Source organism: Pseudophryne corroboree, chromosome 3 (genome assembly GCF_028390025.1).
Source record: "Pseudophryne corroboree isolate aPseCor3 chromosome 3, aPseCor3.hap2, whole genome shotgun sequence".
In the NCBI taxonomy this organism is placed as follows: Eukaryota; Metazoa; Chordata; class Amphibia; order Anura; family Myobatrachidae; genus Pseudophryne; species Pseudophryne corroboree.
In genome coordinates, this window is record NC_086446.1 from 495,578,938 (window position 1) to 495,606,216 (window position 27,279).

The following is a 27,279-nucleotide window of genomic DNA, read 5'->3' on the forward strand; positions in this document are numbered from 1 at the left end:
ACACACACACACACACACACACACACACACACTCAGGGGCATATTAACAGAAGAGGAGGCGCATGTGCAGCCTCCTCCGTCTGGGCCCCCTGCTCTTTAGCAGGCAGCCAGGCAGCCCAGCAGAGTCTGAGCACTAGGGGGTATGGACTCTATTGCGCATGTGCAGATCTCTGTGGAAATGGTGTGGCAGCCATTTTCCCGGAGATTTCCTTACTGAGTATGCACAAAACACTGGAAAAATAGCCACTGCTCCATTTTCCCAGTGATTTGTGGAGAGGTGCTACCACCAACTGGGGACTCCAGAGAGGTGAGTATTGTAACACATAGGTGCAGGATGTGTGGTGTGGGCCTCCCTGGGCCATCATCATGTGTTAACCTGTTGTTCATAGTATAAGCTAGGAGGTGCTAGTACTCTACTTTTACCCAGGCTACCTTATAGTATTTTTATACACTGTTATGTTCACTGTTATTTCATACTATGCCAGAGTATATTTTTCTATCAAATAAAAAATGCTGCATTTACTGTAGTAATTTTAGATCAATGCTGTGCTAGCTTCTGCATAATTGTGTTACATCATGTTAGTACTGGGCAGAGGGTTTCCCGAATCTCCCCCTGGTGTATTTCCAGAACACTCATTAGTAGAGAAAGCTGTGATTTGGGTGCAGGCAGCGAAAAACATAAATCAACATATATACAATCTATACCCTCATAATTTATATTACAGAATGCGGTGTTAAGACCATGGCACAATTTCAAGAAAGTTGAGCTTGGATACTGTCTCCACCAAAGGTAAGTAAAATGAAAATATAAGTACCTGTATTAAATTTCCTGTACTTAATACCAACATGCAGTATACCGCCAGCACTAAAGACAAAAGGTTAATGCACAGCAATATAACATATATTATCCTAATAACTGAAATTCACACCATGGTAGTTTTATTCTATTTTAACTTAACAGAAGCCCTTGTAAAACACCAACAGATCAGGGGAAGTGTAACATATGGTACATTTTAACTATTTTCTTTCTGACTACTTAACATATGCTGTTAATATTTATAATCCATGGCAGTCTGAAAAAAGGAATTTTCACTCAGATACTGTCTGGTCTGGATTATATTTTTCATCAGGTTCTAGCAATCTGTGGCTCTCCAGCTCTTGTGGACCCAATTAGGGCAGGGCATGCTGCAATACAAATTCTGGAGACTCACAGGCTGTGGCGGATTCAAGGAGTGGGTGTTGGGCATGAATACCCCCCATAACGGACAGCCACTGATGAGCTGAACAGGGTTAAAACTGGCGGCAGTGCTGCTGATGTATTGTACTGGAGCCCACCACAATGAAGGGGCCAGCACCCGGAACACTGCCCCAGCAGGCTATCTCAGGCAGTCCTGCAAGTCCAATTGCCAGGTGCCTGCTGCAATGCATGATGCGCACAACCGGGTCTGGGTGTCCCCAGTGGCGGATCCCTGGGGGACCTCAATTTCCTTATCTCTTTCCCCATGTCCCAGGCTCTGCTCCTACTCCTGCTCTTGGACTCCCTAACATCTGTCTGTGCGAGGACAGTAGAGAGGACAAAAATAATTTGTGGTACTGCGCCCCAGCCACATGGTTTCTGGAGAGAATGATCAGTCTTTGGCTCATCAAAAAATAATTCAGCCTTAATTTCAGGCACCCTAATCTAGCCTGAACTATCATTTACCTGATATTCAGCATTTTCGGTAAGTGGGCAGCTGGGTTGTATGTCGTGGCTGCTACAAGAAAACTTGCCCACTCTTCTGTGTGCTGGCAGCGCCACCCGATTTTGAGAAGCCTTCTGGTTGTTCTGGGAGAGTAGGCAAGAATGGATATAGGGCATGTCCAATGATGTCCTCATGGTTATTTATGAATGCTGAGAGGTGCGGGTCAGAACTCACATGTATATCTGTCTGACTACCTTGTCACTTTCTATAAACAGGGGCTTATTTAACTTTATATGTAACCCATAACGTTTGCTATTATCAAATGTTTAATTGGTTGCAACGAGCATATCTGTGAATATAGCCCTGTTATTAAATAAGCCCACTAGTGTCCTCTAACTGAAGCAGAATTATAGCAAACAATAGGTTGTATTCTTAAATACCACATTTAATTGACTTACATCTACCAGCAATTCCCCAGATTCTCAATGAGGATTGGCGGACTCCAATGCAGTGATTTGTCCGGAATTGGCAATACTCAGCACGATAAAAAAAAACCCTACTCGCTGATTCTGATAATTTTTGGGTCAGAATTGGCAAAACAAGGATTTCCAACATATTGGATTTTGCTGATGACCAAGTCATTGACAAAACATGGATTTGTAGATGTACGGGCCCCTTTTGAGAAGAAAGGAACATGGAATATTTGTACTGTATGTATGTTAGGTGACATTAAGATCTTGAAAATAATGCAAATATAATATCTAGAGTTTCATGACCTTATCAGAAGAATGGGTATTTAGATTTTTTGTTAGGCCTACGTTTTCATAGATGATTATGGGAGTAGTAAGCAAGTACTAAGCTTCGGAGATAGATAAAGTGGACAGAGAAAGTACCAACCAAGCTGCTCCTGTCATTTTTTCCAACACAGGGGCAGATGTATTAACCTGGAGAAGGCATAAGGAAGTGATAAACCAGTGATAAGTGCAATGTGATAAATGCATCAGCTAATCAGCTCTAATATGTAAATTAACAGTTAGGAGCTGACTGGCTGGTGCGTTTATCACCTTGCACTTATCACTGCTTTATCACTTCCTTATGCCGTCTCCAGGCTTAATACATCTGCCCCACAGTCTGTAACATGGGACTTAGGAGCTGATTGGCTGGTTCTTTATCTCTCTCCACTTTATCACTTTCCAAGGCTTAGTACACCTGCCCCTATGTGAGACATACATGTCAACTAAAGATGCTCGTTATATAAAATAATCATAAGTTATTAAAGGTGTGATATTCTATGACTTTGGAATCCATGGCATCTCTAAGGAATGTGACACACATTTATTGCACCCACCTGTTCCATGGTTAGTCTTCGTGGTGCGCACTGGAGTGTACTGATTTTTCGAAGTTCTAACAGGTGTATTCTCCTTGGGAGAGTTATCGACAGCAGAAATTGCCTCTCGTTCACAGTGTGGAATAGGGATCGGCCCCTGTTGTATCAAAATGTCCGCAAGTGCCCTGTAAAATATGAATAAAATGCATTAAGACAAATGTTATTTACTATGTTATTGCAGTTTTACTCCTAAAATAATAGTACAGTATCTACTAAATTAATAGTAAATTGATCATTAACAATGGGATCCATTCATGGAGCTGCGAAAAGCACTTTTTGCATTAAACAGGGCTTTTCTCCGCCTGCTGCTGCTCATAGAGCAGGTTATTAATTTCCTCTCCAGCAGCATCCCCGTTCCGTGGCTGAACCGCATCACCATACTGTAGTATGGTGAGTACTATTCATGAAAGAATGAAAAGCTCTGATTTCCATTTCACTTTACAAATTCCATATGTTATCTCAGGGTGGCGAATTGAGACTTGTTAGGGGAGAAGTGCAGTGAAAACTGCTGCCTCCCTGCCTTCTCCCAATTAGAGGACCTTCTGCCAATCAGAGGAGCCATGGGAAAAAAATCTGCCCCCCCACCACCGCCACTATCTGAATTGTATGTGCTGGCAGCAGGGTCTTCTGCTGACTGCCTGCTGCGCGCACTGTCCCCTAGCCCGTCGCTGCTAGATACAGTAATGTGACCCAACATATGTATATGCCAGGCCACTGCTAACTGCTTACAGCCCACAAGCCCGCTGCCACTATATACAGTGACTTGACCTAACATATGCATATGTCGTGTTACCTCTGCCCCCACTGCCAACTCGTCCCCCCCACCGGACAGCACTGCCACTGCAGCCATGACGCATGCACAGAACAACACACAGTGCATGCACAAAGAAAAGCAATCAAAAAACAGCCGCGATAAGGGCAGAAGAGCAAGGAGAAACTGGGATTGTCACAAAGCAGTATACCGGATCGCAACAGGAGAAAGGTAAATATGTAAAAGAATAAAAAACCTCACGATATAAGAATGTGATGTTTAGTGATAACTAAAACCTAAATATCGCATTGTTACATGAATGATACTTGAACTATAAATATTATTTATTTATTATTATTGATTAACAGTTTCGTATATAGGGCCTAATTCTGAGTTGATCGCAGCATCAAATTTGTTAGCAGTTGGGCAAAACCATGTGCACTGCAGGGGAGGCAGATATAACATGTGCAGAGAGAGTTAGATTTGGGTGTGGCGTGTTCAAACTGAAATCTAAATTGCAGTGTAAAAATAAAGCAGCCAGTATTTACCCTGCACAGAAACAAAATAACCCACCCAAATCTAACTCTCTCTGCAAATGTTATATCTGCCCCCCCCTGCAGTGCACATGGTTTTGCCCAACTGCTAAAAAATGTCCTGCTGCGATCAACTTGGAATTACCCCCATAGCACAGAAAATTCCGTTGCGCTTTACAATTGGAAACAACAATGATAACAGACAGACATAGAGGTAGCAAGCTTACAATCTATAGGGCAATAGGCATTGATACACAAGGATGGGTGCTATCTATTACTTAATTGTCCCCCAGATTGCAAAGGTTTTTGGTGGGCTGCATGATATGGTCACACAATGATGAACCGGGGTCAGGAGAAAGGGAAAGTGAAGAAAGAGAAAATATGTGAGGATATGTGTGGACTGTACAGTGGGGATGTAATTGGATAGGAAAGCTTATGAAGGTAATGTGAGCAGTTCTGGAATTTGATATGCTTGCCTGAAGAGGTGAGTTTTCAGTGAACGCCTGTAGGTTTGGAGACTAGAGGAGAGTCTTATTGTGCGTGGTAGAGCATTCCACAGAGTGGGTGCAGCCCAAAGAAAGCCCTGTAATCGTAAATGGGAGCGAGAAATGCATGTGAATGACAGACGCAGATCTTGTGCAGAGTGGAGACGTCGGGTTGGGAGATATTTTGAGATAAGAGAAGAGATGTACATTGGTGTAGTATGGTTAATGGCCTTGTATGAGAGTAAAAATATTTTATATTGAATAGGTAACAAATACAGGTAACCAATGGAGGGACTGACAGATGGTCAGGTGATCAAGGAAGGAAGGTAAGCCTCACAGCTGCATTCAGAATGGATTGTAGTGGTGGGAGTCTATTTTTGGTAAGACCAGTAAGGAGACTATTGCAATAATCAATGCGGGAGATGATGAGAGCATGGATTAGAGTTTTTGCTGTGTCTTGTGTAAGTTATAGTTGTCTTTTGGATATGTTTCTTAGATGTATGTAACATAATTTTCAGACAGATTGAATGTGGGGAACAAAGGACAGTTCAGAGTGACACCTAGGCAGCGAGCTTGTGCGGTAGAATTGATTGTCGAGTTCTCAACAGTGATAGAGATATCAGGCTGGTAACTACTACTGGTCAGAGAAAATACAATTAACTCTGTTTTGGAAATATTAACTAAGAGGGTTAGGTGTCAAGCAGTGAAAAGATTGTAGAAGTCAGCTGCAATCTATATTTTTTATTTCTTTTAAAATCACTTACTTCCTCTGGAAGTACAGATGTGTCCTCATACATTTATCTTCAATATGCCACACCACGGGAATTGCCTTGCGTGAGTAAGCCATCAGGACCTGTGCATAGGATGCACCAGCAGACTGTTCTGAGCAATTGTATATGTAACACTTGTATGGGATGTAGTGTGCATACTGAGGCTTAGCATGCCAGCAGGCAGAAGACCGGCGCCGGAAATCTCAACGCCTGTCAGAATGCAGACACCGTAATTCCAACAGCTGACATCCTGAAAGTAAGTATGCCGGGGAGGGTTAGGGTTATATTGTGGAGGGGGAGGGTTTCAGTAAGGCACTAGAGGGAGGGATAGGCTGTGGGAAGGGAGGGTTAGGCTGTGGGAAGGGAGGGTTAAAGTTAGGATTTGGAGAGGCTTGGCATACTTACCTACTAGGTGTCTGTATTCTCAGCGTCGAAATGCCAGTGTTGGTCATGCGACCGCCGGCATTCTAAGCGCCGGGAACCTGTACCCAACCCCACTTGTACAGTATATCTGTATACGAAGCAGAACAGAACTTGTATTGGATGGAAATAAGCTGCGGCTGCTACATTGTAGCACTTTGTGTACATATTCAGTAACTAAGGGGGTCATTTACTAAGCAGTGATAAGAGCGAAGAAGTGACCCAGTGGAGAAGTTGCCCCATCAACAAATCAGCAGCTCTGTATCATTTTATAGCATGCAAATTTGATGTTACTTCAGTGCTGATTGGTTGCCATGGGCAACTTCTCCACTGGCTCACTTCTCCACTCTTATCACTGCTTAGTAAATGTTCCCCTAAAGCTGGGTACACATTGGCTGATATATCGGCCATTCGATTGAATAGCCAATATATTGTGAGCCCATCAGTGGGTGTGTACCCCCTTATATATCTATGAACAACATTGTTCACAGACATATCATGTTGTCTGTGCAGCACAGCTGATGGATGATATATCTTCAGATATATTGGTGCATTGGGCTGTGTGTACGTGTGGTCCACCGACCACCCATACACTTGCTGCAGGGGGCTGATGTCACAGCTGGGCATTCAAATTCAAATGCTGGGTGTCCCGACCAACACGGTAAGTGGCTGTTTAGTATGTGCTTATACTTATTTTTTATCGACAGCTCAGTCGATGTGATGGCAGGTCCGTCAGTGTGTCGGTCTCAGTCGCACAAAGATATCCAAGAGCCGCATATCAAATTAATCAGTACAGTTGCAACTAAAATGCGTGTTTGGCAAAAAATGGTGCAAAAAAGACACCCGACACTAAGAGTTTCATGGGACCTGACGCACCAAGAGGGGCTGTTTGGCGCGACTGTAGCAATGATGTATGTGGACACATTTTCATGGATCTTTTCTTTCTATGGAGAGATACACTATATGGTGATAACATAGTTTAGGTAGCGTAAAGAAGCATACAGAAGTGATCCGTAGCATGTTGTTACCCTTGAAGCTTTAGATAGGCTGACCTATGCATAACAAATACAAGACTGTGATGTACAGGGCATTGACCATGACAATTGATAAAAGTCCATTTAGCCTTTAAAGATGTTCACAATGGATAAGATTTTGGTTGGTCAAATGATTCAGTTTGAATTCATTTCCAATTCTGCAGTACATGTGCTCATCATACTGGACCAAAATCTGACCCAATTCTACCATATTTGATCCAGTTCCAGCATTGTAACTTCTGGGACAGCAGGGATGTAGGTACAGGGAGAGGGGGCCAGCATACCGGAGCCGGAATCCCGACCGCCGGCATACCGACAGCTGGGCGAATGCAAATGAGCCCCCTGCGGGCATGGTCGCTGGCTATGCTATCTATTCTCCCTCCAGGGGGGTCTTGGACCCCCAAGAGGGAGAAAAGGCGTCGGTATGCCGGGTGTCGGGATTCCGGCATTGGTATACTGTGTGCAGGGAACCCAACAGCCGGCAACCTACAAACCACCCGGGAGATGGACAGGGAGAGTGACAGAGGGTCAAGGGGAGTGACATAGGGACAGGGACATAGGGACAAGGAGAGTGACAGAGGGACAGGGGAGAGAGGGTTGGGAGAGTGACAGCAGGGACAAAGGGAGAGAGAAAGGCAGCAGAGTAAAAATTACCTATTGAGCAGTGGCGATACAGAGGAGGCTGTGGTCTGCAGTGCAGTGGATGAGGAGGCTGTGGTCGGCGCGGGGCGTTGGAGGCTGTGGGCGTTCGAGATGATGCAGAGGAGGAGGCTGTGGGAGTTGGCGTAGGTGCAGAGGAGACTGAGAGCAGCGGTGATGCAGCGGAGGAGGCAGAGGGCGGCGGTGATGCAGTGGAGGAGGCAGAGGGCGGCTGCGGTGCAAAAGAGGAGGCGGCTGTGGTTGGCGACCTTTGGTGCGGTTCCTATGACCGCCACTACTATTTCGAATCTGCCACTGACCGACAGCCAATCAGGAACGGCTGCGCGGCTGCTCCTGATTGGCTGCCAGTTCGAGAGAGGTCTGTGACATGCGGAGGCGGGAATCTTCTGCAGTCAGTGCTCAAAGTGCTGGCCTATTTTGAACTATATATATATATATATATATATATATATATATATTTATTTTATATGACGTACATACTGTATAAGGATCCCCCCCTTACAAATCCTGCATTAACCATTAGAGAGGGAGTGGGAGCGAGTGGAAGAGTCTCTTACCTGACTCAACCCAGTCCCAGCCACAGCAGGTCTGTAATGAAGGGAAGGCAGGCACTTCTCTGCATTAGGCCACGCCCCCTTTACCACCCGCGAATCGCGGCACTTCTCCGTGCCGTAAGCCAGCCTTGGTAAGGGGAGGGGGTGAGAGGGCGGCGGGCAGCCCCGTTGAGCTGGGTCTGGGAGGAGGAGGGTCTGCACACAGCCGCATCCTGCCGCTGCTGCTCAGTCCCTGCATGGAGGTTGTGAGTGATGTGCGGTCTTTCAGCTGAACGCACATCGCTCCTCCTGTATATCGGCGGCGGCGCCTCTCCAATTTTGGGGGTGCGAGCTGCCCATTGCCCCCCCAGTTCTGACGCTTCTAAGCTGAGGTGCCAGGAGCAAAGCTTCCAGACATCAGCACACTCCTTACCGCCCATCTTCGCCACACTGGGATCCGGTTATCTGGAACTGGGGGCATTTGTGTATCTGGCAGCGCAGCACTGTGGGGGCATTTGTGTATCTGGTAGTGATGTGCACCTGAAATTTTTCGGGTTTTGTGTTTTGGTTTTGAGTTCGGTTCCGTGGCCGTGTTTTGGGTTCGAACGCGTTTTGGCAAAACCTCACCGAAGTTTTTTTGTCGGATTCGGGTGTGTTTTGGAATCTGGTGTTTTTTTTCAAAAAACCCTAAAAAACAGCTTAAATCATAGAATTTGGGGGTCATTTTGATCCAATAGTATTATTAACCTCAATAACCATAATTTCCACTCATTTTCAGTCTATTCTGAACACCTCACACCTCACAATATTATTTTTAGTCCTAAAATTTGCACCGAGGTCGCTGGATGGCTAAGCTAAGCGACACAAGTGGCCGACACAAACACCTGGCCCATCTAGGAGTGGCACTGCAGTGTCAGACAGGATGGCACTTAAAAAAATAGTCCACAAACAGCACATGATGCAAAGAAAAAAAGAGCTGCACCAAAGTCGTTGTGTGACTAAGCTTAGCGACCCAAGTGGCCGACACAAACACCTGGCCCATCTAGGAGTGGCACTGCAGTGTCACGCAGGATGGCCCTTCAAAAAAATACTCCCCAAACAGCACATGACGCAAAGAAAAGAGGCGCAATGAGGTAGCTGTGTGACGACTAAGCTAAGCGACCCTAGTGGCCGACACAAACACCTGGCCCATCTAGGAGTGGCACTGCAGTGTCACGCAGGATGGCCCTTCAAAAAAATACTCCCCAAACAGCACATGACGCAAAGAAAAAAAGAGGCGCAATGAGGTAGCTGTGTGACGACTAAGCTAAGCGACCCTAGTGGCCGACACAAACACCTGGCCCATCTAGGAGTGGCACTGCAGTGTCACGCAGGATGGCCCTTCAAAAAAATACTCCCCAAACAGCACATGACGCAAAGAAAAAAAGAGGCGCAATGAGGTAGCTGTGTGACGACTAAGCTAAGCGACCCTAGTGGCCGACACAAACACCTGGCCCATCTAGGAGTGGCACTGCAGTGTCAGACAGGATGGCACTTAAAAAAATACTCCCTAAACAGCACATGACGCAAAGAAAAAAAGAGGCGCAATGAGGTAGCTGTGTGACGACTAAGCTAAGCGACCCTAGTGGCCGACACAAACACCTGGCCCATCTAGGAGTGGCACTGCAGTGTCAGACAGGATGGCACATAAAAAAATACTCCCCAAACAGCACATGACGCAAAGAAAAATGAAAGAAAAAAGAGGTGCAAGATGGAATTGTCCTTGGGCCCTCCCACCCACCCTTATGTTGTAAAAACAGGACATGCACACTTTAACGAACCCATCATTTCAGCGACAGGGTCTGCCACATGACTGTGACTGAAATGACTGGTTGGTTTGGGCCCCCACCAAAAAAGAAGCAATCAATCTCTCCTTGCACAAACTGGCTCTACAGAGGCAAGATGTCCACCTCATCATCATCGTCCGATTCATCACCCCTTTCACTGTGTACATCCCCCTCCGCACAGATTATTAATTCGTCCCCACTGGAATCCACCATCTCAGGTCCCCGTGTACTTTCTGGAGGCAATTGCTGCTGGTGAATGTCTCCATGGAGGAATTGATTATAATTCATTTTAATGAACATCATCTTCTCCACATTTTCTGGAAGTAACCTCGTACGCCGATTGCTGACAAGGTGAGCGGCGGCACTAAACACTCTTTCGGAGTACACACTGGAGGGAGGGCAACTTAGGTAGAATAAAGCCAGTTTGTGCAAGGGCCTTCAAATTGCCTCTTTTTCCTGCCAGTATACGTACGGACTGTCTGACGTGCCTACTTGGATGCGGTCACTCATATAATCCTCCACCATTCTTTCAATGGTGAGAGAATCATATGCAGTGACAGTAGACGACATGTCAGTAATCGTTGGCAGGTCCTTCAGTCCAGACCAGATGTCAGCATCAGCAGTCGCTCCAGACTGCCCTGCATCACCGCCAGCGGGTGGGCTCGGAATTCGTAGCCTTTTCCTCGCACCCTCAGTTGCGGGAGAATGTGAAGGAGGAGATGTTGACGGGTCGCGTTCCGCTTGACTTGACAATTTTCTCACCAGCAGTTCTTTGAACCTCTGCAGACTTGTGTCTGCCAGAAAGAGAGATCCAACGTAGGTTTTAAATCTAGGATCGAGCACGGTGGCCAAAATGTAGTGCTCTGATTTCAACAGATTGACCACCCGTGAATCCTGGTTAAGTGAATGAAGGGCTCCATCCACAAGTCCCACATGCCTAGCGGAATCGCTCTGTTTTAGCTCCTCCTTCAATGCCTCCAGCTTCTTCTGCAAAAGCCTGATGAGGGGAATGACCTGACTCAGACTGGCAGTGTCTGAACTGACTTCACGTGTGGCAAGTTCAAAAGGTTGCAGAACCTTGCACAATGTTGAAATCATTCTCCACTGCGCTTGAGACAGGTGCATTCCACCTCCTTTGCCTATATCGTGGCCAGATGTAAAGGCTTGAATGGCCTTTTGCTGCTCCTCCATCCTCTGAAGCATATAGAGGGTTGAATTCCACCTCGTTACCACCTCTTGCTTCAGATGATGGCAGGGCAGGTTCAGGTGTTTTTGGTGGTGCTCCAGTCTTCTGTACACGGTGCCTATACGCCGAAAGTGGCCCACAATTCTTCTGGCCACCGACAGCATATCTTGCACGCCCCTGTCGTTTTTTAAATAATTCTGCACCACCAAATTCAAGGTATGTGCAAAACATGGGACGTGCTGGAATTTGCCCAGATGTAATGCACGCACAATATTGCTGGCGTTGTCCGATGCCACAAATCCCCAGGAGAGTCCAATTGGGGTAAGCCATTCTGCGATGATCTTCCTCAGTTGCCGTAAGAGGTTTTCAGCTGTGTGCGTATTCTGGAAAGCGGTGATACAAAGCGTAGCCTGCCTAGGAACGAGTTGGCGTTTGTGAGATGCTGCTACTGGTGCCGCCGCTGCTGTTCTTGCAGCGGGAGGCAATACATCTACCCAGTGGGCTGTCACAGTCATGTAGTCCTGAGTCTGCCCTGCTCCACTTGTCCACATGTCCATGGTTAAGTGGACATTGGGTACAACTGCATTTTTTAGGACACTGGTGAGTCTTTTTCTGACGTCCGTGTACATTCTCGGTATCGCCTGCCTAGAGAAGTGGAACCTAGATGGTATTTGGTAACGGGGGCACACTACCTCAAGCAATTGTCTAGTTCCCTGTGAACTAACGGTGGATACTGGACGCACGTCTAATACCAACATAGTTGTCAAGGCCTCAGTTATCCGCTTTGCAACAGGATGACTGCTGTGATATTTCATCTTCCTCGCAAAGGACTGTTGGACAGTCAATTGCTTACTGCAAGTAGTACAAGTGGTCTTCCGACTTCCCCTCTGGGATGACGATCGACTCCCAGCAGCAACAACAGCAGCGCCAGCAGCAGTAGGCGTTACACTCAAGGATGCATCGGAGGAATCCCTGGCAGGAGAGGACTCGTCAGACTTGCCAGTGACATGGCCTGCAGGACTATTGGCTTTCCTGGGTAAGGAGGAAATTGACACTGAGGGAGTTGGTGGTGTGGTTTGCGCGAGCTTGGTTACAAGAGGAAGGGATTTACTGGTCAGTGGACTGCTTCCGCTGTCGCCCAAAGTTTTTGAACTTGTCACTGACTTATTATGAATGCGCTGCAGGTGACGTATAAGGGAGGATGTTCCGAGGTGGTTAACGTCCTTACCCCTACTTATTACAGCTTGACAAAGGCAACACACGGCTTGACACCAGTTGTCCGCATTTCTGTTGAAATAATTCCACACTGAAGAGCTGATTTTTTTTGTATTTTGACCAGGCATGTCAATGGCCATATTCCTCCCACGGACAACAGGTGTCTCCCCGGGTGCCTGACTTAAACAAACCACCTCACCATCAGTATCCTCCTTGTCAATTTCCTCCCCAGCGCCAGCAACACCCATATCCTCATCCTGGTGTACTTCAACAGTGACATCTTCAATTTGACTATCAGGAACTGGACTGCGGGTGCTCCTTCCAGCACTTGCAGGGGGCGTGCGAATGGTGGAAGGCGCAAGCTCTTCCCGTCCAGTGTTGGGAAGGTCAGGCATCGCAACCGACACAATTGGACTCTCCTTTGGGATTTGTGATTTCGAAGAACGCACAGTTCTTTGCTGTGCTTTTGCCGCAAGTCTTTTCTTTTTTCTAGCGAGAGGATGAGTGCTTCCATCCTCATGTGAATATGAACCACTAGCCATGAACATAGGCCAGGGCCTCAGCCGTTCCTTGCCACTCCGTGTCGTAAATGGCATATTGGCAAGTTTATGCTTCTCCTCAGACGCTTTTAATTTTGATTTTTGGGTCATTTTTTTACTGATCTTTTGTGTTTTGGATTTTACATGCTCTGTACTATGACATTGGGCATCGGCCTTGGCAGACGACGTTGATGGCATTTCATCGTCTTGGCCATGACTAGTGGCAGCAGCTTCAGCACGAGGTGGAAGTGGATCTTGATCTTTCCCTATTTTTTTAACCTCCACATTTTTGTTCTCCATATTTTAATGCGCACAACTAAAAGCCACCACAGGTATACAATGTAGATGGATGGATAGTATAGTATTATATTACTTATGGAGGACGAGTGACTGACGACACAGAGGTAGGTACAGCCGTGGCCTACCGTACTGCTATATATATATAATATAGTGTATAATAATAACGGACTTGGTGGACACTGTCAGCAGACTGCTAAACTAGTATGAAGAAAAAAAAAACCCACCATAGGTAGGTATACAATGTAGATGGATGGATAGTAAGTATAGTATTATATTACTTATGGACGACGAGTGCACTGACGACACAGAGGTAGGTACAGCCGTGGCCTACCGTACTGCTTATATATATAATATACTATATATAACGGACCTGGTGGACACTGTCAGCAGACTGCTAAACTAGTATGAAGAAAAAAAAAAACCACCACAGGTAGGTATACAATGTGGATGGATGGATAGTATAGTATTATATTACTTATGGACGACGAGTGCACTGACGACACAGAGGTAGGTACAGCCGTGGCCTACCGTACTGCTTATATATATAATATACTGTATATAACGGACCTGGTGGACACTGTCAGCAGACTGCTAAACTAGTATGAAGAAAAAAAAACCCACCACAGGTAGGTATACAATACAATGTAGATGGATGGATAGTAAGTATAGTATTATATTACTTATGGACGACGAGTGCACTGACGACACAGAGGTAGATACAGCCGTGGCCTACCGTACTGCTTATATATATAATATACTGTATATAACGGACCTGGTGGACACTGTCAGCAGACTGCTAAACTAGTATGAAGAAAAAAAAAACCACCACAGGTAGTTATACAATGTAGATGGATGGATAGTAAGTATAGTATTATATTACTTATGGACGACGAGTGCACTGACGACACAGAGGTAGGTACAGCCGTGGCCTACCGTACTGCTTATATATATAATATACTGTATATAACGGACCTGGTGGACACTGTCAGCAGACTGCTAAACTAGTATAAAGAAAAAAACCCCCACCACAGGTAGGTATACAATGTAGATGGATGGATAGTAATTATAGTATTATATTACTTATGGACGACGAGTGCACTGACGACACAGAGGTAGGTACAGCCGTGGCCTACCGTACTGCTTATATATATAATATACTGTATATAACGGACCTGGTGGACACTGTCAGCAGACTGCTAAACTAGTATGAAGAAAAAAAAACCCACCACAGGTAGGTATACAATGTAGATGGATGGATAGTATAGTATTATATTACTTATGGACAACAAGTGCACTGACGACACAGAGGTAGGTACAGCCGTGGCCTACCGTACTGCTTATATATATAATATACTGTATATAACGGACCTGGTGGACACTGTCAGCAGACTGCTAAACTAGTATGAAGAAAAAAAAACCCACCACAGGTAGGTATACAATGTAGATGGATGGATAGTATAGTATTATATTACTTATGGACGACGAGTGCACTGACGACACAGAGGTAGGTACAGCCGTGGCCTACCGTACTGCTTATATATATATAATATACTGTATATAACGGACCTGGTGGACACTGTCAGCAGACTGCTAAACTAGTATGAAGAAAAAAAAAACACCACAGGTAGGTATACAATAATGTAGATGGATGGATAGTAAGTATAGTATTATATTACTTATGGACGACGAGTGCACTGACGACACAGAGGTAGGTACAGCCGTGGCCTACCGTACTGCTTATATATATAATATACTGTATATAATGGACCTGGTGGACACTGTCAGCAGACTGCTAAACTAGTATGAAGAAGAAAAAAAAAACACCACAGGAGTGTTTTTCAGGCAGACAAACGTATACTGGACTGGTGGTCACTGTCAGCAAAACTGTGCACTGTACTCCTGCTATAACTGCTCCCCAGTCCCCACAATTAGGCAGTGTGAGCAGTGCACTCAGCACAGATATATCATGCAGCAGTGCAGCACACTGAGCACAGATATGGTGGAGCGTTTTTTTTAAGGCAGAGAAACAAAGGATTAAACTAACTCACTGGTGGTAAACCCTGCACTGTACTCCCTAACAGCTGCTCCCCGTCCCCAATCCTCCCCACATAACTAAGTCACTCAGTTTACTCTGTTCTTTTCTAATATAACGGAGAGGACGCCAGCCACGTCCTCTCCCTATCAATCTCAATGCACGTGTGAAAATGGCGGCGACGCGCGGCTCCTTATATAGAATCCGAATCTCGCGAGAATCCGACAGCGGGATGATGACGTTCGGGCGCGCTCGGGTTAACCGAGCAAGGCGGGAGGATCCGAGTCGCTCGGACCCGTGTAAAAAAAAGGTGAAGTTCGGGCGGGTCGGATCCCGAGGATCCGAACCCGCTCATCACTAGTATCTGGCAGCACTGTGGGGGCATATGTGAATCTGGCAGCATTTGTGTATCTGGTAGCACTGGGGGCATTTGTGTATCTGGCAGCACTGTGGGGGCATATAATGTGTAATTAGCAGCACTGTGGCAGCATATAATGTGTATCTGGCAGCACTGTGGAGGCATATAATGTGTATCTGGCAGCACTGTGGGGGCATTTGTGTATCTGGCAGCACTGTAGGGGCATTTGTGTATCTGGCAGCGCAGCACTGTGGGGGCATTTGTTTATCTGGCAGCACTGGGGGCATTTGTGTATCTGGCAGCACTGTGGGGACATATAATGTGTATCTGGCAGCACTCTGGGGCATTTGTGTACCTGGCAGCACTGTGGGGGCATAAAATGCGTATATGGCAGCACTCTGGGAGTATCTGTGTATCTGGCAGCACTGAGGGGGCATTTGTGTATCTGGCAGCACTGTGGGGGCATATAATATGTATCTAGCAGCACTGTGGGGGCATTTGTGTATCCGGCAACACTGTGGGGGCATATAATGTGTGTCTAGCAGCACTGTGGGGGCATTTGTGTATCTGGTAGCACTGTGGGGCATATAATGTGTATCTGGCAGCACTGTGGGGGCATTTGTGTATCTGGCAGCACTGCTGGGAGCATATAATGTGTATCTGGTAGCACTGAGGGGGCATTAGTGTATCTGGCAGCACTGCTGGGGGCATATAATGTGTATCTGGTATGTCACTGCTGGGGGCATATAATGTGTATCTGGCATGGCACTTCTGGTGGGCATATAATGTGTATCTGTCATGCCACTGCTGGGGACATATAATGTGTATCTGTCATGGCACTGCTGGGGGCATATAATATGTATCTGGCATTGCACTGCTGGGGCATATGTGCATCTGGCACTACTGGGGGCATATGTGCATCTGGCACTGCACTATTGGGGCATATGTGTATCTGGCACTAGTGGAGGTATATGTGCATCTGGAACTGCACTATTGGGGCATATGTGTATCTGGCACACTACTGGAACGTTTTGTGTATCTGACACTATACTGGGGACATTATATGCTAGGAACACTACTGTGGGCATTATGTGTAAGGCTGCTAATTGTGTGTGTAGAGGGGGTGTGAAAATAAATATATATTTAGAGTTTGATAATATAATGTTGCAAATCCACGCCCACTTGGTGCGCACATTAGAGGGGTAGGGGGCGCTTCAAAATTTTTTGCTCTGGGTGCTAGTAGGTCTGGAGCTGGCCCTGAGACCAGTCACAGTGGTGGTTTCCTCTGCTGCCATATGTCCAGTGTTGCTGGTTAAGTCAATTCCAGTGGTGCTGTGTTGTGCTGTATCAGTACAGGGGTGGTGTCTTGTGCTGCATCAGCCCAGTCACAGTAGTGGTGTCCTTTGCTGCCATATGTCCAGTGCTGCTCAGGGCCGGTGCAAGGTTTCTTGGCACCCTAGGCAAAATGCCTATTGCAACCCCCCCCTTCCCCCCCACCCCCCCAAAAAAATAGAAATAAAAAATAAAAATAAATGTGTGTGTGTGTGTGTGTGTGTGTGTGTAGGGGGTGGGCTGGGGGGCCAGGGGCGGAGGACGGATGGATGGATGGATATATAAATCTATATATGGAGCTGAGGGGTGATATATATATATATATATACACATATATATATATATATTTATATATATATATATATATATATGTGTGTGTGGTGTATATATATATATATATATATATATATATATATGTTGCATTTTAAGGGCACCTTTATTGCTGCAGAGGATGGAGTCCCAGTGAAGCATGGGGGCCGCCCGCAGTCTGCACTGTAGCCACCCGCAAACTTAACAGACCAGGATCGGCCAGGAGCTGAGCATGATTACCCCCGCAGAACTCCGTTGATGTCACCAGCGGGATAGACAGCCGGCGGGCAGGGACTTCAAGATGGTACCGGCTACGGTGAGTGGAGCTCCGTTACCGGCGAAAGGTGCAGCTGACAGGGGCTCAAAGGAAGGCTTTACCTCACAGCACAGAAGTGGCGGCGGCATGCAGAGGCGGCGACAGAGGGTGGGCGGGTGTACCGCAGCTGGACGGACAACCGTTCGGCGCCCCCAGATCAGGACAGAAGACGGCGGAGATGGTGAGACCTGCATCATCTATCTTTGCAGCAGGCCATTCTCCCATCCTTCATTCCTCACAGGCAGCAACAGCGGGCCGCCCTCTCAGGTCCCACCGCCCATAGGCAGCTGCCTAAAGCTGCCTAGTGGAAGCGCCGGCTCTGGTGCTGCTGTATAAGTCCAGTCCATTGCAGTGGTGCTGTGTTATCTTGCATCAGTCCAGTGGTGGTGTCCCTGTGCTGCTGTATAAGTCCAGTGGTAATGCCGTATAAGTCCAGTGATACTGCCGTATAAGTCCAGTGATACTGCCGTATAAATCCAGTCCAGTGATACTGCCATTTATGTCCAGTGATACTGCCGTATATGTCCAGTGGTACTGCCATATAAGTCCAGTAATACTGCCGTATAAATCTAGTCCAGTGGTACTGCCATATAAGTCCAGTGGTACTGCCATATGTCCAGTGATATTGTCGTAGAAGTCCAGTGGTACTGCCGTATAAAATCCAGTCCAGTGGTACTGCCGCTTAAGTCCAGTGGCACTGCCGTATAAGTCCAGTGGTACTGCCGTATAAATCCAGTCCAGTGATACTGCCGTATAAATCCAGTGGTACTGCCGTATAAATCCAGTCCAGTGATACTGCCATATAAGTCCAGTGATACTGCCATATATGCCAAGTGGTACTGCCGTATAAGTCCAGTGATACTGCTGTATAAATCCAGTCCAGTGATACTGTCGTATAAGTCCAGTGATACTGCCGTATATGTCCAGTGGTACTGCCTTATAAGTCCAGTCCAGTGGTACTGCCGTATAAGTCCAGTGGTACTGCCGTATAAGTCCAGTGATACTGCTGTATATGTACAGTGGTTCTGCCGTATACAGTAAGTCCAATGATACTGGCGAATAAGTCCAGTGATACTGACATATAAATCCAGTGGTACTGCCGTATAAATCCAGTCCAGTGATACTGCCGTATATGCCAAGTGGTACTTCCATATAGTCCCAGTGATACTGCTGTATAAATCCAGTCCAGTGGTACTGCCGTATAAGTCCAGTGATACTGCCGTATATGTTCAGTGGTACTGCCGTATAAGACCAGTGATACTGCCGTATAAATCCAGTCCAGTGGTACTGCTGTATAAGTCCAGTGATACTGCTGTATATGTACAGTGGTTCTGCTGTATACAGTAAGTCCAATGATACTGGCGAGAAAGTCCAGTGATACTGCCGTATATGTCTAGTGGTACTGCCATATAAGTCCAGTGATACTGCCATATAAGTCCAGTGATACTGCCGTATAAATCCAGTCCAGTGGTACTGCCGTATAAGACCCGTGGTACTGCCGTATAAGTCCAGTGATACTGCCTTATAAATCCAGTCCAGTGGTACTGCCGTATAAGTCCAGTCCAGTGGTGCTGCTATATAAGTTCAGTGGTGCTGTCCTATGCTGTATATTATTTACTCCAAATAAAGGGGTTATTAATATTTAATCCAAATCATTTTTACAGGGTTTGCCCTGTGTGGTGAAGCGGTACACTCTCCTGTGCTACATATTGTTATATAACTCCAGAAAAATAATGGAGAACAAAATTTTGGAGAATAAAATAGGGAAAGATCAAGAACCACTTCCTCCTACTGCTGCTGCTGCCGCTGCTGTTGTTGCTGCTGTGAGTCGATCGTCATCCCAGAGGGGAAGTCGGAAGACCACTTGTACTACTTCAACTAAGCAATTGACTGTCCAACAGTCCTTTGCGAGGAAGATGAAATATGACAGCAGTCATCCTGTTGCAAAGCGGATAACTGAGGCCTTGACATCTATGTTGGTATTAGACGTGCATCCAGTATCCGCCATTAGTGCAGTGGGATTTAGACAATTGATGGAGGTAGTGTGTCCCCGGTACCAAATCAAATCTAGATCCCACTTCACTAGGAAAGCGATTCCCGGACTGTACAGGGACATTAAAAAAAGTGTCCTGAGTGTCCAGAAAAATGCGATTGTACCCAGTATCCACTTAACCACAGACATGTTGACAAGTGGAGCAGGGCAAACGAAGGACTACATGACTGTGACAGCCCACTGGGTAGATGTATTGCCTCTCGCAGGAACAACAGCAGTGCCACCAGTAGAGCATCTCCCAAACGCCAGCTCGATCCTAGGCAGGCTATGCTGTGTATCACGGGTTTCCGCAAGAGGTACACCGCTGACAACCTCTTGCGGAAACTTAGAGACATCATCGCACAATAGCTTACCCCACTTAGACTCTCATGGGGATTTGTGATATTGGACAACGCCACCAATATTGTGCGTGTATTACATCTGGGCAAATTCCAGCACGTCCCATGTTTTGCACATACATTTAATTTGGTGGTGCAGATTTTTTTGAGGAGATGCTGTCGGTGGCCTTAAAAATTGCAGGCCACTTTCTGCATGATGTTCTGTTTGGGGCCTAGTTTTTTTTAAGTGCCATCCTGTCTGCCACTGCAGTGCCACTCCTAGATGGGCCAGGTGTTTGTGCCACACACTTGTGTCGCTTAGCTTAGTCATACAGCTACCTCATTGCACCTCTTTACTTATTTGCATGATGTGCTGTTTGGGGCCTAGTTTTATTAAGTGCCATTCAGTCTGCCACTGCAGTGCCACTCCTAGATGGGCCAGGTGTTTGTGCCGCACACTTGTTTCACTTAGCTTAGTCATACAGCGACCTCAGTGCAACTTTTAGGCCTAAAAACAACACTGTGAGGTGTGAGGTGTTCAGAATAGACTGGACATGAGTGGAAATGAATGTTATTGAGTTTAATAATACCGTAGGATCAAAATTACCCCCCTGTGATTTTAGCTATTTTTATGTGTTTTTTTTTTCCAAAAATCATCCAGATCCAAAACCAAAACCCGAAAGAGTGGTTTTGGCAAAACCTATCCAGATCCAAAACACGAGGTGGGATCCGGATTCAAAACCAAAACACAGAAAGTGCCCGCCACACATCTTTACTATAGACTAAAGCTATACAGTATTTTCAGAATACAGGTTGAGTATCCCATATCCAAATATTCCGAAATACGGAATATTCCGAAATACGGACTTTTTTGAGTGAGACTGAGATAGTGAAACCTTTGTTTTTTGATGACTCAATGTACACAAACTTTGTTCAATACACAAAGTTATTAAAAAATATTGTATTAAATGACCTTCAGGCTGTGTGTATAAGATGTATATGAAACATAAATGAATTGTGTGAATGTAGACACACTTTGTTTAATGCAAAAAGTTATAAAAAATATTGGCTAAAATGACCTTCAGGCTGTGTGTATAAGGTGTATATGAAACATAAATGCATTCTGTGCTTAGATTTAGGTCCCATCGCCATGATATCTCATTATAGTAAGCAATTATTCCAAAATACGGAAAAATCCGATATCCAAAATACCTCTGGTCCCAAGCATTTTGGATAAGGGATACTAAACCTGTATATACACCACAAATATGATCCATTAAGTTTCTTGACACAAGAAAATGACATCTATAAATTTTTTAAGACAACCTTTAAAATTACCTAAAGAAAAGTATTGTGCAATTAGAGAATAAAATGTGACTGCTTCGGGAAAATGCACTTTGCTTAGCAGTGAGACCTTTTAATGATAATTATTGAGACTGCATTGTTGAAATGGACACTTTCAGAAATCATGTCACAGAAAAACCATGTCACAGAGAAGTCATGTCACAGAGAAACCATGTACAGAGAAGTAATGTCACAGAGAAGCCACGTCACAGAGAAACCATGTACGGAGAAGTCATGTCACAGAGAAGCCACGTCACAGAGAAGTCATGTCACAGAGAAACCATGTACAGAGAAGTCATGTCACAGAGAAGTCATGTCACAGAGAAGCCATGTCACAGAGAAGTCATGTCACAGAGAAGCCACGTCACAGAGAAGTCATGTCACAGAGAAGCCATGTCACAAAGAAACCTTGTACGGAGAAGTCATGTCACAGAGAAACCATGTACGGAGAAGTCATGTCACAGAGAAGCCATGTAAAGAAAAAGCCATGTCACATAGAAACCACGTCACAGAGAAACTGTCAGAGAGAAGTCATGTCAGAGAAACCATGTCACAGAGAAACCATGTCACAGAGAAGTCATGTCACAGACGCCATACCACAAAGAAACCATGCACAGAGAAGTCATGTCACAGAGAAGCCATGTCACAGAGAAACCATGTCACAAAGAAACGATGTAAAGAAAAAGCCATGTCACATAGAGAAACCACGTCACAGAAAAACTGTCAGAGAGAAGCCATGTCACATAGAAACCACGTCACAGAGAAACTGTCAGAGAGAAGTCATGTCACAGAGGAACCATGTCACAGAGGAACCATGTCACAGAGAAACCATGTACGGAGAAGTCATGTCACAGAGAAACCATGTCACAGAGAAGTCATGTCACAGACGCCATACCACAAAGAAACCATGCACAGAGAAGCCATGTCACAGAGAAACCATGTCACAAAGAAACGATGTAAAGAAAAAGCCATGTCACATAGAAACCACGTCACAGAGAAACTGTCAGAGAGAAGTCATGTCACACAGAAACCATGTCACAGAGAAGTCATGTCACAGACGCCATACCACAAAGAAACCATGCACAGAGAAGTCATGTCACAGAGAAGCCATGTCACAAATAAACCATGTCACAGAGAAACCATGTACAGAAAGCCATGTCACACAGAAACCGTGTCACATAGAAACCGCTCACAGAGAAACTGTGTCAGAGAGAAGCCATGTCACTGGGAAACCATGTCATAGAGAAACTATGTCACAGAGAAACAATGTCACAGAGACTACATGTCACAGAAAACCATGTCACAGAGAAGCCATGTCACAGAAAAGCCATGTCACATAGAAATCTTCAAGGTAATTCAGAGTTGATCGCAGCAGCAAATTAGTTAGCAGTTGGCCAAAAACCATGGCCCTCATTCCGAGTTGTTCGCTCGCTAGCTGCTTTTAGCAGCATTGCACACGCTAAGCCGCCGCCCTCTGGGAGTGTATCTTAGCTTAGCAGAATTGCGAACGAAAGATTAGCAGATTTGCGAATAGAAAATTCTTACCAGTTTCTGAGTAGCTCCAGACTTACTCAGCCATTGCGATCAGTTCAGTCAGTTTCGTTCCTGGTTTGACGTCACAAACACACCCAGCGTTCGCCCAGACACTCCCCCATTACTTCAGACACTCCCGCGTTTTTCCCAGAAACGCCAGCGTTTTTCCGCACACTCCCATAAAACGGCCAGTTTCCGCCCAGAAACACCCACTTCCTGTCAATCACACTCCGATCACCAGAACGATGAAAAATCCTCGTTATGCCATGAGTAAAATACCTAACTTTTGTGTAAAATAACTAAGCGCATGCGCTCTGCGAACCTTGCGCATGCGCAATTAGCGACTAATCGCAATATAGCGAAACTCGCAATGAGCGAACAACTCGGAATGAGGGCCCACGTTGTACTGCAGGTGGGGCAAATGTAACATGTGCAGAGAGGGTTAGATTTGGGTGTGATGTGTTCAAACTGAAATCTAAATTGCAGTGTAAAAATAAAGCAGCCAGTATTTACCCTGCACAGAAACAAAATAACCCACCCAAATCTAACTCTCTCTGCAAATGTTATATCTGCCCCTACCCCTGCAGTGCACATGGGGGGTCATTCCGAGTTGATCGCTAGCTGTCGTTGTTCGCAGCGCAGCGATCAGGCTAAAAATCGCCATTTCTGCGCATGCGTATGCACCGCAATGCGCAGGCGCGTCGTACGGGTACAATGAGCATCGTGGGTTTGCACAGAGTCAAACGAACATTCCAGTTGCACGGCCGAATGCAGGAAGATTGACATGAAGTGGGCGTTTCTGGGTGGCAACTGACCGTTTTCAGGGAGTGTTTGGAAAAACGCAGGCGTGGCTGGAAAAACATAGGCGTGGCTGGGCGTTCGCTGGGCGGGTGTGTGACGTCAAAGGCCATCCCTCCGTCATTAGAATCAACGCACGCGAAGAGTAACTACAGGGCTGGTCTTGTTTTGCACAAAAAGATTTTACAGGCGCTCTGCTGCACAAGCGTTCACACTTCTGCAAAGCAAAAGTACACTCCCCAGTGGGCGGCGACAATGCGTTTGCACGGCTGCTAAAAACTGCTAGCAAACGATCAACTCGGAATGACCCCCATGGTTTTGCTCAACTGCTAACAAATTTGCTGCTGCAATCAACTCTGAATTACCCCTCATGTACAGAAAAGCCATGTCTCAGAGACTGTGCACTCAGACATTCCACTTATCGGATACAGCATAAACAATATTGAAGCTGCTTTTGGTTCCTCTGCCTAAAGATAATTGTCACCCCCTCTGTCATTTCCATGGAAATCTTTACGTCATTGAGCTGAACCAAATACCAGAACATATTTTTCCTGTTGATACAAATAACATGTTCAACATTGATAATTAAGTTTTACTTATAAATATTGCATAAATCTAACTCTGTTATTACCAACCACTGAACATATTTAGGCATTGGCGTATCTATAATTTGAGCAGGGATTGTGGTGCATACCAACCCATTGGTCCAGGCTCACACCACACACCCTGCACCACTGGCGTATCTATAATGGGTGCAGTGTGTGCGGTACACACGGGCCCCTAGGTCCAGAGGGGGCCCACACCGCACACACTGCACCCATTTCTTCTGTACTTACCTTTCCGGTATCCATCGGCGACTGTGTGTGGGCCCCCTCCTCTCCCGTAGCCGTCACCGCCGCTGCTAACACACTGAGCGCTAGAGACTCTGGCACAGTGCCAGAGTCTACAGCACATGCGCAGGACTCCGGAAAAATGGCCATTTTTCGAAGTCCTGAACATGCGCTGTAGACTCTGGCACTGTGCCAGAGTCTCAGCACTGAGAGCGCTAGCAGCGGCAGTGACGGACACAGGAGAGGAGGGGGCCCACACACGGAGTCTGCACACGGGTCCCCTCCTCTTTAGAAAAGCCGCTGGCCTACACGCATATAATTATACTTAACTTTCCGCTGTCCCACAGCAGCCGGCACTGCAGACAAAATTCACTGCAACAATGGCGCTGTGGCCCTTGTTCTATTGGTTTGTGCATGCGCATACATCCCAACTGTTCCACAACAGCACTGGAGAATAGACGATGTGTGCATGCGCACAGCATCTATTTACAGGAGACAGAGAGACAGGGGGCATGGCCAGCAGCTCACAGAGTGCTGGCCATGCCCCCCACTGTGATGAAAACAGAGGCGTGACAGGCGGTATTGTCGCTAGGCCACATCCCCTTTTCACTGAGGCCACATCCCCTTTTCGGGTGGCGCAGAACAGTCCCAATTCATCTATAAAAACAGTTGGGAGGTATGCATTCACAATAAAGATGTCCCCAGGAATATGGTGCGGGCGCCATGTTCCCAGAGACATACACATGCATAGTAGTACAAAACCAGAATCTTCAGTACTGTGGTCGTTACCAGAGAGGAAAGGGCCTGTATGGAGCCTGTCATTACATATACATTTACATAGACATGTAGAGGGGTAGTTATCAAAGCATGGAGAGAGATAAAGTGGAGAGAGCACTAACCAATCACCTCCTAACAGTAATTTTTCACCTACACCCTGTAAAATGAATGCTAGAAGCTGATTGCTTAGTGCTTTTTCTCTCTCCGGGCTTTAAAAAAATACCTTCCTATTAATGTACATCTTAAGCTCAGTTATTGAGCTACTTAATTTTTTTATTTAAAAAAAAAACCCCTATCTGACAGAGATTCAGGGGAACCATCACTTATGACCAATAGGCAGCCGTTTTGTGCGCTGAAACCATATTCAGGCCAGTAGTGGATTGGGCCAGCAGGAAATTGGTTAAGTTCCCGCTTGGCCATTCCCATTCCCTCCTCTGCTGGGCCAGCTTACCTCACATTGCCTACCGGCCAAGGCTTGTTCATGCCCGGCCTGTAGTCGCACTTCCAAAATTTGCGTTACATGCTGCGGAACGCATACTGGAAGCTGTCATTGGCTCTTCTGGGTGCTGCTAGCCGAAAGCAGTGGAGGCACCTTGGCGCTGAGTTTATTCTGCAGGAGCACCTACTACCCACCATGTCTGGCTACACCGACCCAGTAGACCTAAACTACTAAACTACCCCCCTCCTGGCCAATGGGACATACACTCCTACCCCCTACCCCCTTCCCATCCTCCCCCTTTCCCTGTCCATCTAGACCAGGGGTGTGGAACCTGTGGCCCTCCAGCTGTTGTTAAACTACACATCCCAGCATGCCCTGCAACAGTTTTAGCATGGCCAAATGCCATTTTTTTTATCGTTTTTACCCTGCAGTAGCAACTCTCCTGCCTGATGTACTGTAATGAATCAGACTGACTCATTACAGTACGCCACGCCCGAGTACCATAATAAAGCACTGGCACCCGTGGCACCTGGGTCCTCTCACCTCCAGCTCCTCCTTCTCCTTGACACTCCACTGTCCCCGCTGGCTGTCTATCATTCCTCTTATCAGGGGAGTCACAGAACACATAGAGGAGTCTATTGCACCACCCAATAGAAGATGTGGGTGGTGCCTTCTCCTGTGACTAGCTGTGGCTATCAGTGATCATACCCCCACAGAGGAACAGAACGTCCCCAAAGTGACACTGGGAAATGGTGACTCTCAGACCCTCACACCAACGACCACCACTGAGAGCACTGCAATGGAGGACTGCAGACTGTGGCCAGTCAAGTCAGTAAAAAATAAAATGGCACAGTTTTATGTGTGGTCAGAATTCAGAACTGACTGACTGAAATATTGGATACAGTAAATATACATAGAGTGTGGGGGGCAAGAGGGCAATATATCAATAATTACACATAAAGTGCTCGACAGACAGGAAGGTAGCTGTGATGCATGGGGTTTAGTTGCATGACAGGGGTATGGCACTGGAGAGACACAGGAGGATGGCACTAGTGAGACACAGGGCAAATGATGCTGATAAGAAGAGAGAGAATGGTGCTGGTGAGAAGCAGGGGGAATAACATTGGTGAGATGTGGGTGAAGGGCACTGGAGAGATGCAGGGGAAATATTGCATGTACTCCATGCTCTCAGCGTGATGAAAACGAGGACATAGCTCATGGATACGGCATTCCCTTTGAGGGCACACACCTTTTCCAGTTATGTGCGCCGAACCCCCCCTTCCCATGTCATGGTGCCGCCCCCCCCCCCTCCCCCTGTTGATGCGACCCGGGACCCGTTTACTACAACAGGGAGAGGCGGTGCGGAGATGATCTCATCTCCCAGCTCCGCCTCCAATCCCGCTGCCGGCTCCGCCCCCCTATGTCAACCCGCCCGGAATATTGCCGGGTCAGGGAAGCCAGCATCAGCGTCCAACACCGGATCCCACTCGTGAAGGACCCGTTTCCAGTTCCCAGGTGGG

At 46.4% G+C, this 27,279-nt stretch overlaps 1 protein-coding gene across 12 annotated transcripts in view; it reads right to left on the reverse strand.

The window, feature by feature from the left end:
• The window catches only part of SHISA6 (shisa family member 6), a 681,159-nt gene that overhangs the window by 588,036 nt on the left and 65,844 nt on the right, over positions 1 to 27,279 (reverse strand). For all 12 annotated transcript variants that reach the window (XM_063960971.1, XM_063960972.1, XM_063960978.1 and 9 more), the window contains exon 3: positions 3,031 to 3,194. In XM_063960971.1, coding sequence (XP_063817041.1) covers positions 3,031 to 3,194 — 164 coding nt within the window. The remainder of the gene's footprint in view (positions 1 to 3,030; positions 3,195 to 27,279) is intronic.